General features: G+C 44.9%; 1 protein-coding gene across 4 annotated transcripts in view; it reads right to left on the bottom strand.

Moving 5' to 3' along the window:
- The window catches only part of IFT140 (intraflagellar transport 140), a 244,046-nt gene that overhangs the window by 162,561 nt on the left and 67,049 nt on the right, over positions 1-14,436 (bottom strand). For all 4 annotated transcript variants that reach the window (XM_030545678.1, XM_030545680.1, XM_030545679.1 and 1 more), the window contains 2 exons: positions 12,158-12,264; positions 11,473-11,621 (listed from right to left, as the gene is read on the bottom strand). In XM_030545678.1, the coding sequence (XP_030401538.1) occupies positions 11,473-11,621; positions 12,158-12,264 (256 nt within the window). The remainder of the gene's footprint in view (positions 1-11,472; positions 11,622-12,157; positions 12,265-14,436) is intronic.

Genomic DNA, 14,436 nt, shown 5'->3' with positions numbered 1-14,436 from the left:
CATCCTACTCCAACTAAATATTATTATTTAATATGAATTATTCCCTCCCAAAAAAAATGTTGTTAAGACCAGTCACACAAAAAAGTCTTTCATAAGCAATAACTGGGGAGAGTTCTATTGAATTTAACAGAGATTAGACTAATCAGTTTCTACAAATAATCAACAGAATTTTATCAAAATTACTCCAAAAGCCTACATAATAAATAGGAAGGCTCTCCTTCTCTATTTTAAGACATCATGTAGTGGGAATATAATTTTCTGCTGAGTTCTATAGACTGTCTCCAAAAAACCAAAAACAAAACAACAACAAAAAGCCATAGGAAGCATACGTAACTGGCTTTAACCAAAACACAGCACAATGTTTTAAGTCTATTGCTAAACGGATTCCCAGAGGGGAGAACACTGTCTTGGAGTCTTCTTTGAGGCCTCTTTGACCAATTTCATTTTGGATAGACAGAGAATTTTCAAGGAAGCACTTAAGTCCAAGATCGGACTGCTCAAGATAATACCCTTCAGCAGATCTCACAGCCAGTAAAGCCAGGAGTCTTCCCAAGGTAGAAGAGTTATTTGTTCACACTTGTCCATCACTGACACCTTCCGAATACTTCAGGCAGTTCATTATACTAGTCAAATACAACACAAGAGCTTTGATGATAAAATGTCTCAGGTGCCCAGTTCTGGGATCTTACTGCTTCACTATGGCCTTCATTTGTACTTTATTAACAGATAACCAAACTAGCTGACTGTATGGCTCACTTGGACCAGTTATTTAAATACCATTTAAGTTTTTGCAGGGTATAGTATCCCGGATAAGTTCAGTGGGTTTGCTGTACATTAATAAACTATTATTTATATTATGGTAGCCCCCAAAGGCCCCATCCCCACTGTGCTAGGCACGTTATAAATCTGTAACAAAGAGATCGTCCTGCCCTCAAGAGCTAACAATATAAATAATAAATAAAGCCACTTGTGCAATGTTAGTACACAGAGCTTCCTGCAGCAGTAAATTGCTACAACTCCACTTCATCCTGCCAAACTTTGCAGCAGAAAATGATGATAAATTGTATATCATCTGGGACCATTAAACTGTCTCTAATGTGTGGTTACAGTAATATAAATATGATGATGATGATGATGATCAGGAAAGAAAACAAAGCTGTGACGGCCATGTTAGGGACTCCAAAATCTGAGTGAATAGGACTTTTGTAGGATATGCAAGACCTGACTCTGGGATGACTTGTGTAGTTATTCATTTTAATGAACAGATGGTAGCCTGTATATATATAGTTAAGACAGTAACTTGTTTGATGCCATATGCCCCTTTTTTTTAACTTGAGACCCTGAAGTTTCTTATGTTTAGTCCCATCACATAAGACTTTTTTCCAGAAAGTTTGGGATGGCATTGTCAAATTTGCATCAGCTTTCCATTACACAAGATTTTTTTACGTTCTTTGAAAAGTCATTTCTCAAAAACAGCTTAGTTCACAGGTTCCAGATTTGGTTTATTCTATGATCTCGATAAGACTTGATGTCTGACTATTCTTGGAAAGTCTGGTGTACTCATTGTGGGGTTATTAGCTACATTTCTTTGAAATGTATGATAATTCCATGAATGCTCCACAGATATTACAGAGCTCCCAGGTTCCTTGTATGGGATCCATGTGGGGCTTAGAAACTCTGTCAGAGTAGACACACCAAATGTATTAGGATAAATTGCAGAATTTATAAGTGCGGCAGAAGCAGAAGGCACTCTTGGGCTCCAGAAACTCTCTATCCTGCAGAACTTGTAAGCTGAGACAAGGTGAGTCTCCAAAACTCCTGCATTTTACTGAGATTTTTGAGCTACTGGTAGAATATTTTAATTTTCAGATTTTCATGTTTGTTTTTAACCATAACACTGAATTCAAAACATTTGAGGTGTTTCTATGACTACACCATTCTAATAACATTGATTTAAATAGAACACAGATTTGGTTACAGTACAATTATAACCAAATCTGTGATCTGGAAAATAAGGCTAAATTATAGCTTTATTATTTTTCATTTTTATTTCTGAATGTACTTGACTAACAGCACTGATTGACAGCTACCATACTATTATACTCCAACATAAATGAACTAGAGCAGTGGATCTCAAACTGGGGTCTGCGAGGGTACTCCAAGGGGTCCACAAGTCATGTCCGGGCAGGGCCGGCGCTTCCATTAGGTGACCCTAGGCAGTCGCCTAGGGCGCCAGGATTCAGGGGGCGGCATTTTGTGCACTCCCCATGGGGCGCACGGGAGTGTCCAGTTCCGCTCCTGTTGTGCCCCTGAAGAAGGACCTTCTGCCGACGTGCTGCGGAAAACAGTGGCAGGCAACTGAGCAGCTCAATGACTGCTGCTATCGCCTGCGGCATTTCGGCGAAGGGTCCTTCTTCGGCGGTGCAATGGGAATGGAACTGGAAGCTCTCGCATGCCCCTTGGGGAGCGCACAAAATGCTGCCCCCCGAATCCTGCCGAGGGTGCCAGAAATCCTGGCGCCGCTCCTGTGTCCGGGGCCACCAACCGCGCTGATCAACCCCTCCCTCTCTCTCCCAGTGCCTCCTCCACGTTGCAGAACAGCTGTTCAGCAGTGTGCAGGAGGTGCTGGGAAGGAGGAGGAGGAGTGGGGATGGGGGGCACTCAGGGGAGGGAGTGGAAAGAGGCGAGGCAAAGGTAGAGTGGGGGTGAGCGTGGGGTTTTGGGGGAAAGGGGTGGAGAAGGGGCAGGGCCTGGGGCTGAGTGGGGATTGAGCATCCCCGGGGAAAATTAGAAATCAGCTTGTGGGAGGTCTGTAAAAATGTTTAAATCAAAATGGGGGTCCTTGGGTTGCTAAAGTTTGAGAACCTCTGAACTAGAGAGCATTTCCCATCTACCTCGCTTCACAAACCATTGGGGTAGATTGTAACAAACTGAAAGATTAATCTGGCCAGGAGCCAAATGCAGCTAATACTGGCCTTTGGCCTCAATATATTATGATGACTTTCTGCCTCGCTCGGGGTTTTCCCATGGAAAAGTGGGTAAAAATCTTTTAGAGGAAATATCTGAGGATTCCAAGAGGAGAGGGTTACTCACCATGTGCAGTAACTGAGATTCTTCAAGATGGTTGTCCCTCTGGGTGCTGCACCTTGCGCCCTGCGCTTGTAATCAGAGATCTGTAGCAGCTGTGCCTAGTTGGGTCACGCACGTGCCGTTGCCGTTACACTGCACCCCGGGAGGTTACATAGCATTGTGCAACCAGCTGTTCCTTGGTTCGTTCTCTTCTGCAGAGAATCTAGAGTGAAACTCCAAGTAGAGGGGAGGAGGGAATGTAGTGGAGCACACCCGGGAACAACCATCTTGAAGAATCTCAGTTGCTGCACAAGGTAAGTCTCTCTTCTTCGAGGAGCATCCCTGTGGGTGCTCCACTTTAGGTGACTGTCGAGCAGTGCCCCTCAGAGCGTCTGATGATGACTGTTGCTCTATACAGCATAGTGCTTTGTGAATGTGTGGGCAGATGCCCAAGCTGCTGCTCCGCAAATGTCAATAATGGGGACATTGATGAGAAAGGCTATGGATGCTGGAAGCGTGTGGGCATAGGCGCCGACTTCTCCTCTGCCCTGTGGGTGCTCGACCCCACCCCGGCTCCTGGCCCCGTCTCTGTACCACCCTTGCCCTGCCCCATTTCCACCCCCTTCTCCCAAGTCCTTGCCCCTGCCCTGACTCTTTACTGCCTCCTTCCTCGAGCACGCCACTCTTCTCCCTCCCTCCCAGAAAGTCCTAAGCACCACCAAACAGCTCTTAGGCAGTGGGCAGGAAGTGCTGGGAAGGTGAGGAGCGGGGGACACTGCACTCGGAGGACGAAAAGGGGATGGGGGCAGGGGTAGCTTGGCTGCCGGTAGGTGCGGAGCACTCGCTAATTTTTCCCCATGGGTGTTCCAGCCCCGCAGCACCCACAGAGTCAGCACCTATGTGTGTGAAGGTTCCCATTGGGGCTTGTAATTGATGCTTTTGATAACAAAGGTGGATGCATCTCAATATCCACTTGCATAGTCTGCTTTGTGATGGTTTTCCCTTTTGATTGTTCTGTTATAGAGATGAATAGTCTGGGATTTTCTAAATGGTTTTGTTCTTTCCATGTAGAAAGCTAATGTTCTTTGAACGTCCAGTGTGTGGAGTGATGCCGCTCTCTTTTGTCTGCATGCAGTTTTGGAAAAAACACAGGTAAGTAAAATGGTTTGCTCAAATGAAAGGGGGAGGCAACTTTGGCTAGGAATTTAGGGTGTGGTTTTATGATAACTTTATCTTTAAAGAAAATGGTGTATGGGGGGTGTGTCATTAGGGCACCTTGTTGGGTGGGCGAATATGGTGACACCTTATTGTGGAAAGCTGTCATAGCTGCCAAACGTACCCTGATGCAGCTTGTAGAGAGAGCCGGGTTTTTAGTTCTAATATGTAATCCAGTACTCTTGGTAAAGGGGAGGATGTTGGTATGATTTGTTTGTCCTGGCAACATATGTTGAAACATTTCCATTTATGAATACATGTCTTGCATAAATTTGGTCTACGGCTGTGCAGTAATATGACTTTTACTTCCTCCAAATAGGTCATTTCTTTTCCTCTCGGCCATGGAGCAGCCAGGCCCTGAGGTGAAGTATTGTGAGGTTCGGATGGTGGATGAGTTCTACATCTTGGGAGAGAAGATGAGGTATTACTGGAAGATTTTGAAGTGGGCACACCACCATCTGGGTGCTATTAGGATGAATTTAGATTTGTCTCTCTTGATCTTGTTTCTGACCCAAGTTAAGAGTAGGGTCAGGGGAAATGCCTACTGTGATAGACCCAGGCCAGTTGGGAACAGCAGAGTAGTAGAAGGGAGATATACTGGCCACTGGATAAGCAGTTTTCTGTTCCCTGAGTGACCAGAGGAGGGGCTGCTCCAAGCTAATGAGAACACCTGACTCCAACTAACCTGCTAAGAGTCAGGTGAGGCTGTTAAGTACCTGACTCTAATTAGGGCCCCTCTAATGCTATAAAAGGCCTCACTTCAGTCAGGCCAAAGGGAGCCAGAGGAGAGGAAATGCGTGTGAGGAACAGGGAGCAAGAGGCGTGCAAGAAGTTGAAAGTGAGTAGGCATACTGCTGGAGGACTGAGAAGTACAAGCATTATCAGACATCAGGAAGAAGGTCCAGTAGTGAGGACAAAGAAAGTGTTGAGAGGAGGCCATGGGGAAGTAGCCCCGGGAGTTGTAGCTGTTGTGCTACTGTACCAGGAGGCACTTTAGACAGCTGCAGTCCGCAGGGCCCTGGGATGGAACCCGGAGTAGAGGGCGGGCTTGGGTTCCCCCCAAACCTCCCAACTCCTGATCAAACACAGGAAAAATTGACCTGGACAGTGTCTTCTACCAGAGGGGAAGGTCTCTGGGCTGTTTCCCGACTCACAGGGTGAATCTGTGAGGTGGGCAAATCCGCCAATAAGCGCAGGACCCACCAAGGTAGAGGAGGAACTTTGTCACAATACATTAACAGGGCATCCAATTTGATGAGGAGAGCGTCACTTAGGGAATGGAGTCCCAGTCTGGCTCTAAAGCAATATTGCGGTTACTTGGTTCTGTGCTTTGCATAATTATAACAGGACCTCAGAGTTATACTTCATATTTTTATCTTCAGATACAAGAATAATACATGCATACAAATAGGAGGAATATGTTCAGTAGCTTATGACCTGTTATCAGGGCCGGCTCTACAGTTTTCGCTGCCCCAAGCAGCACACCAAATTGCCACCGCCACTGGTGGGGGAAGTCCCTGTGCCCTTAGGGCAGCAGGGGCATTTCCGCGGCAGCAGCAATTCGCCGGCAGCTTCTATGTTTAGCTGAAGCCACCGTGGACAGCTAAACACAGACACTGCTGCCGAATTGCCGCCACTGCAGAAATGGGTCTGCTGCCCTAACAGCGCACGGACTGCCTCAGTCCTCTGCGGCGGCAATTCGGCATGCTGCTTGGGGGCAAAACCACAGGGACTGCCGCCCTTGCAGAATGCCGCTCCAGGCACCAGCTTGGAATGCTGGTGCCTGGAGCCGGCCCTGCCTGTTATGATACCTTGCAAGAGACCTTTTGCATAAAGCATATTCCAGTTACATCCTATTCACACTCATAAGCATATTTCCATAAAACATATGGAGTGCAATGTCACATTAACCTCTTCCATTCTCTGTCATACAGGGTTGTTCTAGTATAGTGTTGCTTTCCCCTCTCATTTACTGCTTCCACCACTAGTGAGTTTGGTGTGGGGTTTGTGAACAAGAACTCCACTCCTTTAGATGGCACATAGTATTTCTTGTCTGATCTTTTGCATGAGGGAGGTGCTGTTGCTTGTGTCTGTGAGATGGTTTTGGCAGGTTCCATAATAGCACCATTAATCAGACATCTTCCTAGGCAGAGATAGTATTACTGAAGTATGTCTAGTAGTTTATGCTGCGATTCAGGTACCTCTTCTAGGGGTACGTCCAGGGACTTTGCCACTCTTTTGAAAAGTTCCTGGAATTGTTTGAAGTCATCTCCTGTGGGGAGGTGGCAGCATTATAGTTTCATCTGGTGATGAAGATGACAGGTTCACCGGTGGTAAGGCTTCCTGGTCTGAGATTTCTTCAGTTTCCTCAGTCATCTCCTCCTGTGTTTCTGAGGGTCCTGGTATAGGTGATGAAGAAGATTGTGGTGCTCTAGATCTTGGTGGGCTGGGGGGCTTGAGATGTGCCCTATATACTGCCAACGGGTCCCAGTAGGCCACTTTGGTGGGAATGGCATGGGAAGCGGTGCCCATGGGTGCACATACCAGCTATATGCATTTAAAGACGAGTGGTATTCTGTCTGGTGGGATGGTTCTGGTTTGGGTGAAGAGTGATGAGGTGCATATATTTACCCTTCACCTTGTCATCATCATCACTGAAGAAAGGGGGAACCAATCTACCTGGTGTGGTCAGGGGCCTTGGTACCAACCAATTTGGAGTGGGAGCGGGAACTTCAGTGTTGAAGAGACCAGTAGCTCTGTATGTCTTGGGAATTGGTACAGTACCATGAATGCTGGTACCGATGCTGGTGCTGTGGTGATATGGGGGTGTAAGTAGTAGCCACTGGTGCCAAGGATTTTGTGTTATGCTGTATAGGTACCACAGGTGACATCATTGCGCCCCCTGGTGCAGACTGTCTTTTTGGCTCTGTGGGTACCGAGGTGAAGGGTTTTACTTTGCCCTATGTGCCTCCGTCTGAGCTTGCCCGCTTAGGGTCTTTCACTCTCTGGGAACATGTGGTACCGGAAAGTCCCAGAATCTCGGAGTCCAACGTGCCTGGTGATATTGGCACCAGAGTAGTCTTGGGGGCCAGAGACTTGCTTTTTCTTAACCAATTCCTGTTGCAATGAAATCTGAGCCTGTTTTTTTGTAGCCTTCTTGAATAGTCTCTTTTGTAGGGGCTGTTGAGACACGACCTCTGTCAGAGGCTGCCAATGGCGACCGTTGGCGGGTCCTCGACTCAGGGTCCAAGACAGGTTTCAGAGAGGTTTCTCCATCATAAGGAACTCAAGTTGAAGGTCCCTTGCTTTCCTTGTTCTGGTCCTTTGATTATGGCAGTGTGGACATGTAATGGTCCTCACTTGGGGTCTTGTTGAGGAGAGTGGCCTAGTAGTCAGGGCTGCAGCTCGTGACTGCAAAGGGGGTTGTCAGGAGGGGAGCCCGGGCCCTCTCACTCCACCAGACTCTGACCCAGGGCCCTTGGGGCTACCAATAGTCTGTCAACCAAGGCTACTTAAGGCTGTCCTACCTGGGCCTCTTCCTCTTGTTCCCCCTAGGGACAGCTTAGTCTATGGCTTTCCCCTGGTGGGGAAATCCAAACCACAAGAAATAAGAGAGGGATACCAATGTTCAAGGTCCACAGGATACTTCCCTCTCTGGTTGTCTCTGGGGTGGGTCCTCCCTTCCCTCAGAGAGGGCCCCTTTAGACAGCTATGTCAGAGTCTTAGGCTTCCCTCTGCTCTGTGCTGCTGGAGCTGTGGGCTGCATGTCTGCTCACCTCCAGCTCTACCCCCAAATGAGCTAATTGCCTGCCTTTTATTTCCTCCAGCAGATGGAGCATTTGCTGCAGGTGTGGCAGGGCAGGTTGGCTGAGCCCAAAATAAACCCTTAAACCCTTATTGCCCAGTGTGGTGCTTGTACACCCCATTACAGTAAACTTTTGACAGATGTGTGTCCGAGACAGTGGACACACTGTGCATGTTCATCAGAGATAGGGATTTGACAGTCTGCAACTCAAGGCAACGTTTAAATCCTGGAGATCTGGGCTTGCCGAAAAGGTTCTGTCCCAAATTAAGAAGGGAAGCAGTGACTCTAGAGAAGCCTAGCCTTATCTTTCTAATAAGGTGGATAAAGAAAGAAAAAAAATTAATAAAATAAAGTAAGAATGATTAATTATCTAACTACTAAGTTGACTATTAACTATAAGCTATCTTATTTAAAAGTAAGAAAGAGGTGCTACTAATCTCTCCGACTCAAGCAAAAGACAAGACAGAAGGAACTGAGGGACAGTTGGTTGCACAGCGCAATGTAACTGCCTGGGACAGCACGAGACAGCAACCCAACTAGGAATTGCTACTACAAATCTACAAGCCCAGGGCGCATGGACACTGAAACGGGAGCACCCACAGGGACACCCCTGGAAGAAGAACAACAATTTTTAAAAGCACTTGTAAGATATTTTCATTCTGCAAGGTAGGGATTAATATAGAAAACTGGAATGTCTGTAAATAAAGTTGTTTTTTGCAAACTGAGATGGAAATACTTTGATTGTTGATAATAGAACAAACAATACATTGCCAAATACCAAATGTTGGGAACAAGAAATCTATTTCTGGACAATGGTCCATATCCTGCTATCTGAAAAGTACCTGAACTATGAGGCAGACGTAAACATCTGTAATATGCAACACTCTTCCATTCCCTCACTTATTAGCAGACGGCTGAGATGTTAATGGCACTGATAACTTCCTGTATCCTGGACCTTCTGTTACTATAATGTCTTAACAAAAGATGTGCATTCTTGACTTCTCTGCTGTTTTACTGCTCTATGTTTGTATGTGGAGAACATAGCTGGGGCATGCCCACCGACCTATACAATGATGGGGTCTAAATTAGCGGTTACCACTCAAGAAAGAGATCTTGGAGTCATTGTGGACAGTTCTCTGAAAACATCCACTCACCCAATAAGTCAAAAAAGATAACAAAGTTGGGAATCATCAAGAAAGGGATAGATAATATGACAGAAAATATCATATTGCTTCTATATAAATCCATGGTACACCCACATCTGAATACTGCGTGCAGATCTGGTCACCCCACCTCAAAAAAGATATATTGGAATTGGAAAAGGTATAGAAAAGGGCAACAAAAATGATTAGGGGTATGGAACATCTTCCATATGAGGAGTAATTAATAAGACGGCGACTTTTCAACTTGGAAAAGAGACAACTAAAGGAGGATATGATAGAGGTTTATAAAATCATGATTGATGTGGAGAAAGTAAATAAGGAAGGGTTATTTATTCCTTCTCATAACACAAGAACTAGGGGTCACCCAATGAAATTAATAGGCAGCAGGTTTAAAACAAACAAAAGAAAGTATTTCTTCATACAATGCACAGTCAAACTGTGAAACTCTTTGCCAGACTATGTTGTGAATGCCAAGACTATAACATGGTTAAAAAAAGAACTAGATAAACTCATGGAGCATAGGTCCATCAATGGCCATTAGCCAGGATGGGCATGGGTGGAGTCCCGAGCCTCGGTTTTGCCAGAAGCTGGGAATGGGCAACAGGGGATGGATTACTTGATGATTACTTGTTCTGTTCATTCTCTCTGGGTCACCTGGCATTGGCCACTGTTGGAAGACATGATACTGGGCTAAATGAACCTTTGGTCTGACTCAGAATGGCTGTTCTTATGACTTGATTCTTACCTAGAGCATGCAACTGCCATTGCTATTTATGTTATATACTTTCCATTCTAAAAAGTGAAACAAGAAATCTCAGACCTCCCTCCCCTGCAAAGAGGCAGATAGATTCATGACTGACTCCCTCCTTCCTAAACAAACAAACAAAAAGAGCGTGGGGGCCTGTTCCTCAAGTTAAAACAGGGCAACAAAATAATATTATATATTAAAAGTTGTTATAAATTTAAAAAAAAATGAAAAAGGCATAAATTTGAAAACGGAAGACTGAAAAAAATATCACAGAAGGATCTAAAAACAACGCTCTCCTGTTCTTCTGGGCCAGAAAGCCAGATCAGGATGCTGAATCAAATGGATTTCCTGATCAATAAGACATTAAAATAGAGATGTTTGTGTTGAGGACAATGATGATTGTTTAGTCCCACCAGTAGATCAACTCCCTCTTTACTACATGGCACATGCCTAACTGCTCTCAAGAGTGTTACACTAGAAGCATCCCAACCTTGCCAAGTACTGGAGGAGAAAAAACAAACAACTGAGGAATAGCCAGCTGAATACTTCACTTTTTTTTGAGAAATGTATTTATCCCAGGGTACGTCCACAGCTGAAAATTTACAAAAATAGCTGTTCCAAAATCATTAATTCCAGAACAGTTATTTTGGTATAAATGCCCATGTGGACATTCTTGTTCCAGAATAAGAACGTCCACAAGGGATTTTATACTGAAATAACAATTTTGTAATACCAATTTTGGCAAATTTGCAAGTGTATGTTCCCACATGTGTTTTAGGATGAAGTAATTTCAAGGCATTGCAATATGAGAAATTATACACATTAGGAGGAATGGTTCTGTGGTCAAATCACACCACTGGGAGTCAGCATTCCAAATTCTAATCCTAGATCTGTCAGTGATTTACTGTGTGACTTTGGGCACATAACCTATCCCCAGATTTTTAAAAGGTATTTAGGTATTATGGTGCTCGGTTAACTGATTTAGGAGTTTAACACATTTTTAAAAGGAATCTAGGAAATTAGGAGCCAAAATCCCATTGGCAGTCAGGGATTAAGCCTCCTAAATGCTTAGATCCATTTGTAAAATGACATTCTGGCTTCTAAATAAATTAGGCATTGCAACATTGAACACAGCAATGCCAAATTACCTCTAAAAAACTGGGCCTTAGTCTCTGCAAGTTCACACACCTTTATAAAAAGAGAATAATAGTTCACACAGATATCTATTTCACAAATAGATAACATTAACTTATTATTTGTAAAGTGCTGTAAGAGCCTCCGATGGAAAGTGTCAAAGAAATGTAAAGTATCATATTTAGGCCACTTTGTCTGACACTCTTCTTTTCCCAGTTCTAATATTTGGAAACCAGAGGATACAGGGAATATGCAGAGTATTAGAAAGATTTACCAACACCTTCCTGTGACAACAAACAATCCTAAAGGGGAAAGGGATCAACTCAATCCAGATTTACCTTTATCTGAGTGATATTCCCCTCCAGTTCTGTAGGGGTCTGAAGCTTCCATCTGTCCTTGCCCTCCAGTGCCCGTGTGCTCTGATTGGACACGGATGCTTTCCTCCACATAGCTATTCTCCCTTTATTGGTACCAGCTGCTAGGAGACCTGCCATTAATAAAGTTGTTCTATATTTTACATCAAGTTCAGAAAAAACAAACATTAAATGAGGTAAAAAATAACCGAAGTCTGGTTTTATTTGTAATCCAACAGTCAGAATTGTGCTCATGAAAATAAAAAAGACTTGCAACACTATACACAGGCAGTATGCAGGCATCCCCATACAGCTCTGCCAATGTCTCTCCATACTGACTAGATACCAACAATCCAGTCCTGAACCTCCCCTGAGAAGAAACTGCAAGAAATATCACATGGCTGTAAGTGGGTTAAGGTCCCTTCTGTGCTACAAGATGGAACCGTGCTTTAACTGTGTCATGAGAGAACCTTAGTTTGAAGAGCTACACATTTGTGTTCGCAAAGTAGATAAGGACCCTACAGCAAATTTGTTACTATTGAAAAGTATCCTGCTGGACACAGTAATATGAGAACTCTAATTATACTAAAACTGCTACAGAGCACTGAAGGCAAACATTTCACAACAAAGTTTATGAGCTAAGGATCACAGTTCTCACAGGGTTTCTTACCTTTAGCAGTGCAATAAGACACAGAGTTTATACATTCCCCTGCTTCAAAGCCAAGCTGCACATCTGGAAAGAGCACATAATTCTCACTCCGCTCTAAATCCCAGAACCTAAGTTCATAGAAAACAAGGGGCTTTTAAAGAGTGATATCCTTCCAGATGTTTGACTGAAGAGATTCAATGAGATACAATGCAGGGCACACATTTTCTATTCCTGGAATGCCCAGATCATTTTCATTTTAAAATGAAACTGCCAGCAGCTGTCTATGGCAGTGATCACCAACCGGTAGATCGTGATCATCTGGTTGATCGTGCAGCCTCTGACAGTCAATCTATCTCTGTCTAGGGTTGCCAACCCTCCTGCAGCCAAACCGGGAGATCGGCCACTAAGTCCAGCAGCAGAGTGAGGCTAAGGCAGGCTCCCTTCCTGCCCTCACCCGCTTTGCTCCTGGAAGCAGCTGGCACATTGCTGCGACGCCTGGGGGAGGGAGCAGGAGGTCTCCACACACTGCCCTCGCCTGCAGGCACCGCAGCTTTCGTTGGCCGGAAACAGGGAACCATGGCCAATAGGAGCTGCTGGAGTGGTGCCTGTTGACAGGGCAGCGCATGGCGTCACCTGCCCCTCCCACTCCAGAAGCCACTGCCAGACATGCTGGCTGCTTCTGGGAGCAGCGCAGGGCCAAGGCAGACAAAGAGCCTAACTTAGCCCCACTGCACCACCGCCCAGGAGCCACCTGAGGTAAGCGGTGCCCGGCTGGAGCCCACACCCAAGCCCCTCCTACACCCTAAACCCCAGACCTAGCCCCCTCCCAGAGCCCGCATCCTGCACCCCAACCCACTGCCCAAGGCCTGAGCCCTCTCCTAAAACCAGCATTCCTCATCTCCTCCTGCATCCCAAGCTCTTGCCCCAGCCCTGAGCCCCCTCCTGCACCCAAATTCCCTGCCCCCGCCCAGACCTGCACCCCTTTCCACACCCCAACCCACTGTCCCTGCCTGGTGAGTGAGTGAGTGAGAGTGGAAGAAAGCGAGCGATGGAGGGAAAGAAGATGGTATTAGCAGGGCGGGGCCTCGGAGAAGAGGCTGGGCAGGGGGCAAGGCACAGGTGTTTGGGTTTGTGTGATTACTGTTATTTCTACATTTTCTTTGAGGTAGATCTTGGGTTGCACTTAAATTCAAAAGGTAATCTTTGCTTAAAAGGTTGGAGACCACTAGTCTATGGTATCTGCAGAAACCATTTATTAACTTTAAATAATTTTTAACTTTTTTCCTTTAACTTATTATTTACTCTGTTTTCTGATATCATGTATGAAAAAAGATTTGGAAACAAACTGCACCATTTATACAGAGGGGATTAGATATCCCTTTACTTCCCATCTGATGGTTCTCCATCTTTTTTAAAATGCTCCCCATTACCATTAACTGCTAACAGCCCTTTGAATTCAAGGGGGATTTTCTGGAAAAAAAGCCAAATGCCTTCCCTGCCAATTAGAAAATGGTGCTGGGTCTTTACTACCATGCTCCCAAAATTAACTAGGTGACTGCAGCTGATCATACTAGCAAGCCTAGAAAAGCGTACCTCTTATGCTGCTGAAAATACATGCCCCATCTTGGCATTTCATTGATATCAATGAAATGCAAATATAAAGTAATACAGATGTTAAAGGATGACCCAGTTGCAATGAGGTTAGAAATCCAAAAGGAAAGAGAATATATTCTTAAAATACAAAGAAATAAAAGCACGCAGAATATTTCAACACAGTAGTAAAGCAAAGCACCACCCCTGTTTGAAAGAATAGAGTACACCTCTACCCCAATATAACGCTGTCCTCGGGAGCCAAAAAAATCTTACTGTGTTATATCAAACTTGCTTTGACCCGTCAGAGTGCACTGCCCACCCCTTCCCGAGTACTGCTTTACCACGTTATATCCAAATTCATGTTATATCTGGTTGCGTTATATCAGGGTAGAGGTGTATATAAGCATCGCAGCACTTCTCCTGTTACCCAAGACAGGAAGAGAGAATTCCTGCCAGGAGGGCACACAAGTCCTTTTTTCCACTGTTGATGCAAATTCTGCCGAAAGAATCAGTCAACAGGTTAGGAAGAACAACGAAGTGGCCATCCTCTCCCTGCACAAAATCAAAGGACTCTACTTTTCCAGAGAAAGAAACAGACAAAGGCAAAGTGAAGCCTGGAGTTTGAGAGGAAAGAGATCAGAAGATAAAATATGGATTCCATGGGAGAAAGGAAAGCATGGGAAAACTTTTAGGGATTCAACAACATT

Source organism: Gopherus evgoodei, unplaced genomic scaffold, assembly GCF_007399415.2.
Source record: "Gopherus evgoodei ecotype Sinaloan lineage unplaced genomic scaffold, rGopEvg1_v1.p scaffold_38_arrow_ctg1, whole genome shotgun sequence".
Lineage (NCBI taxonomy): Eukaryota > Metazoa > Chordata > Testudines > Testudinidae > Gopherus > Gopherus evgoodei.
This window is presented reverse-complemented; position numbering and strand designations above follow the sequence as displayed.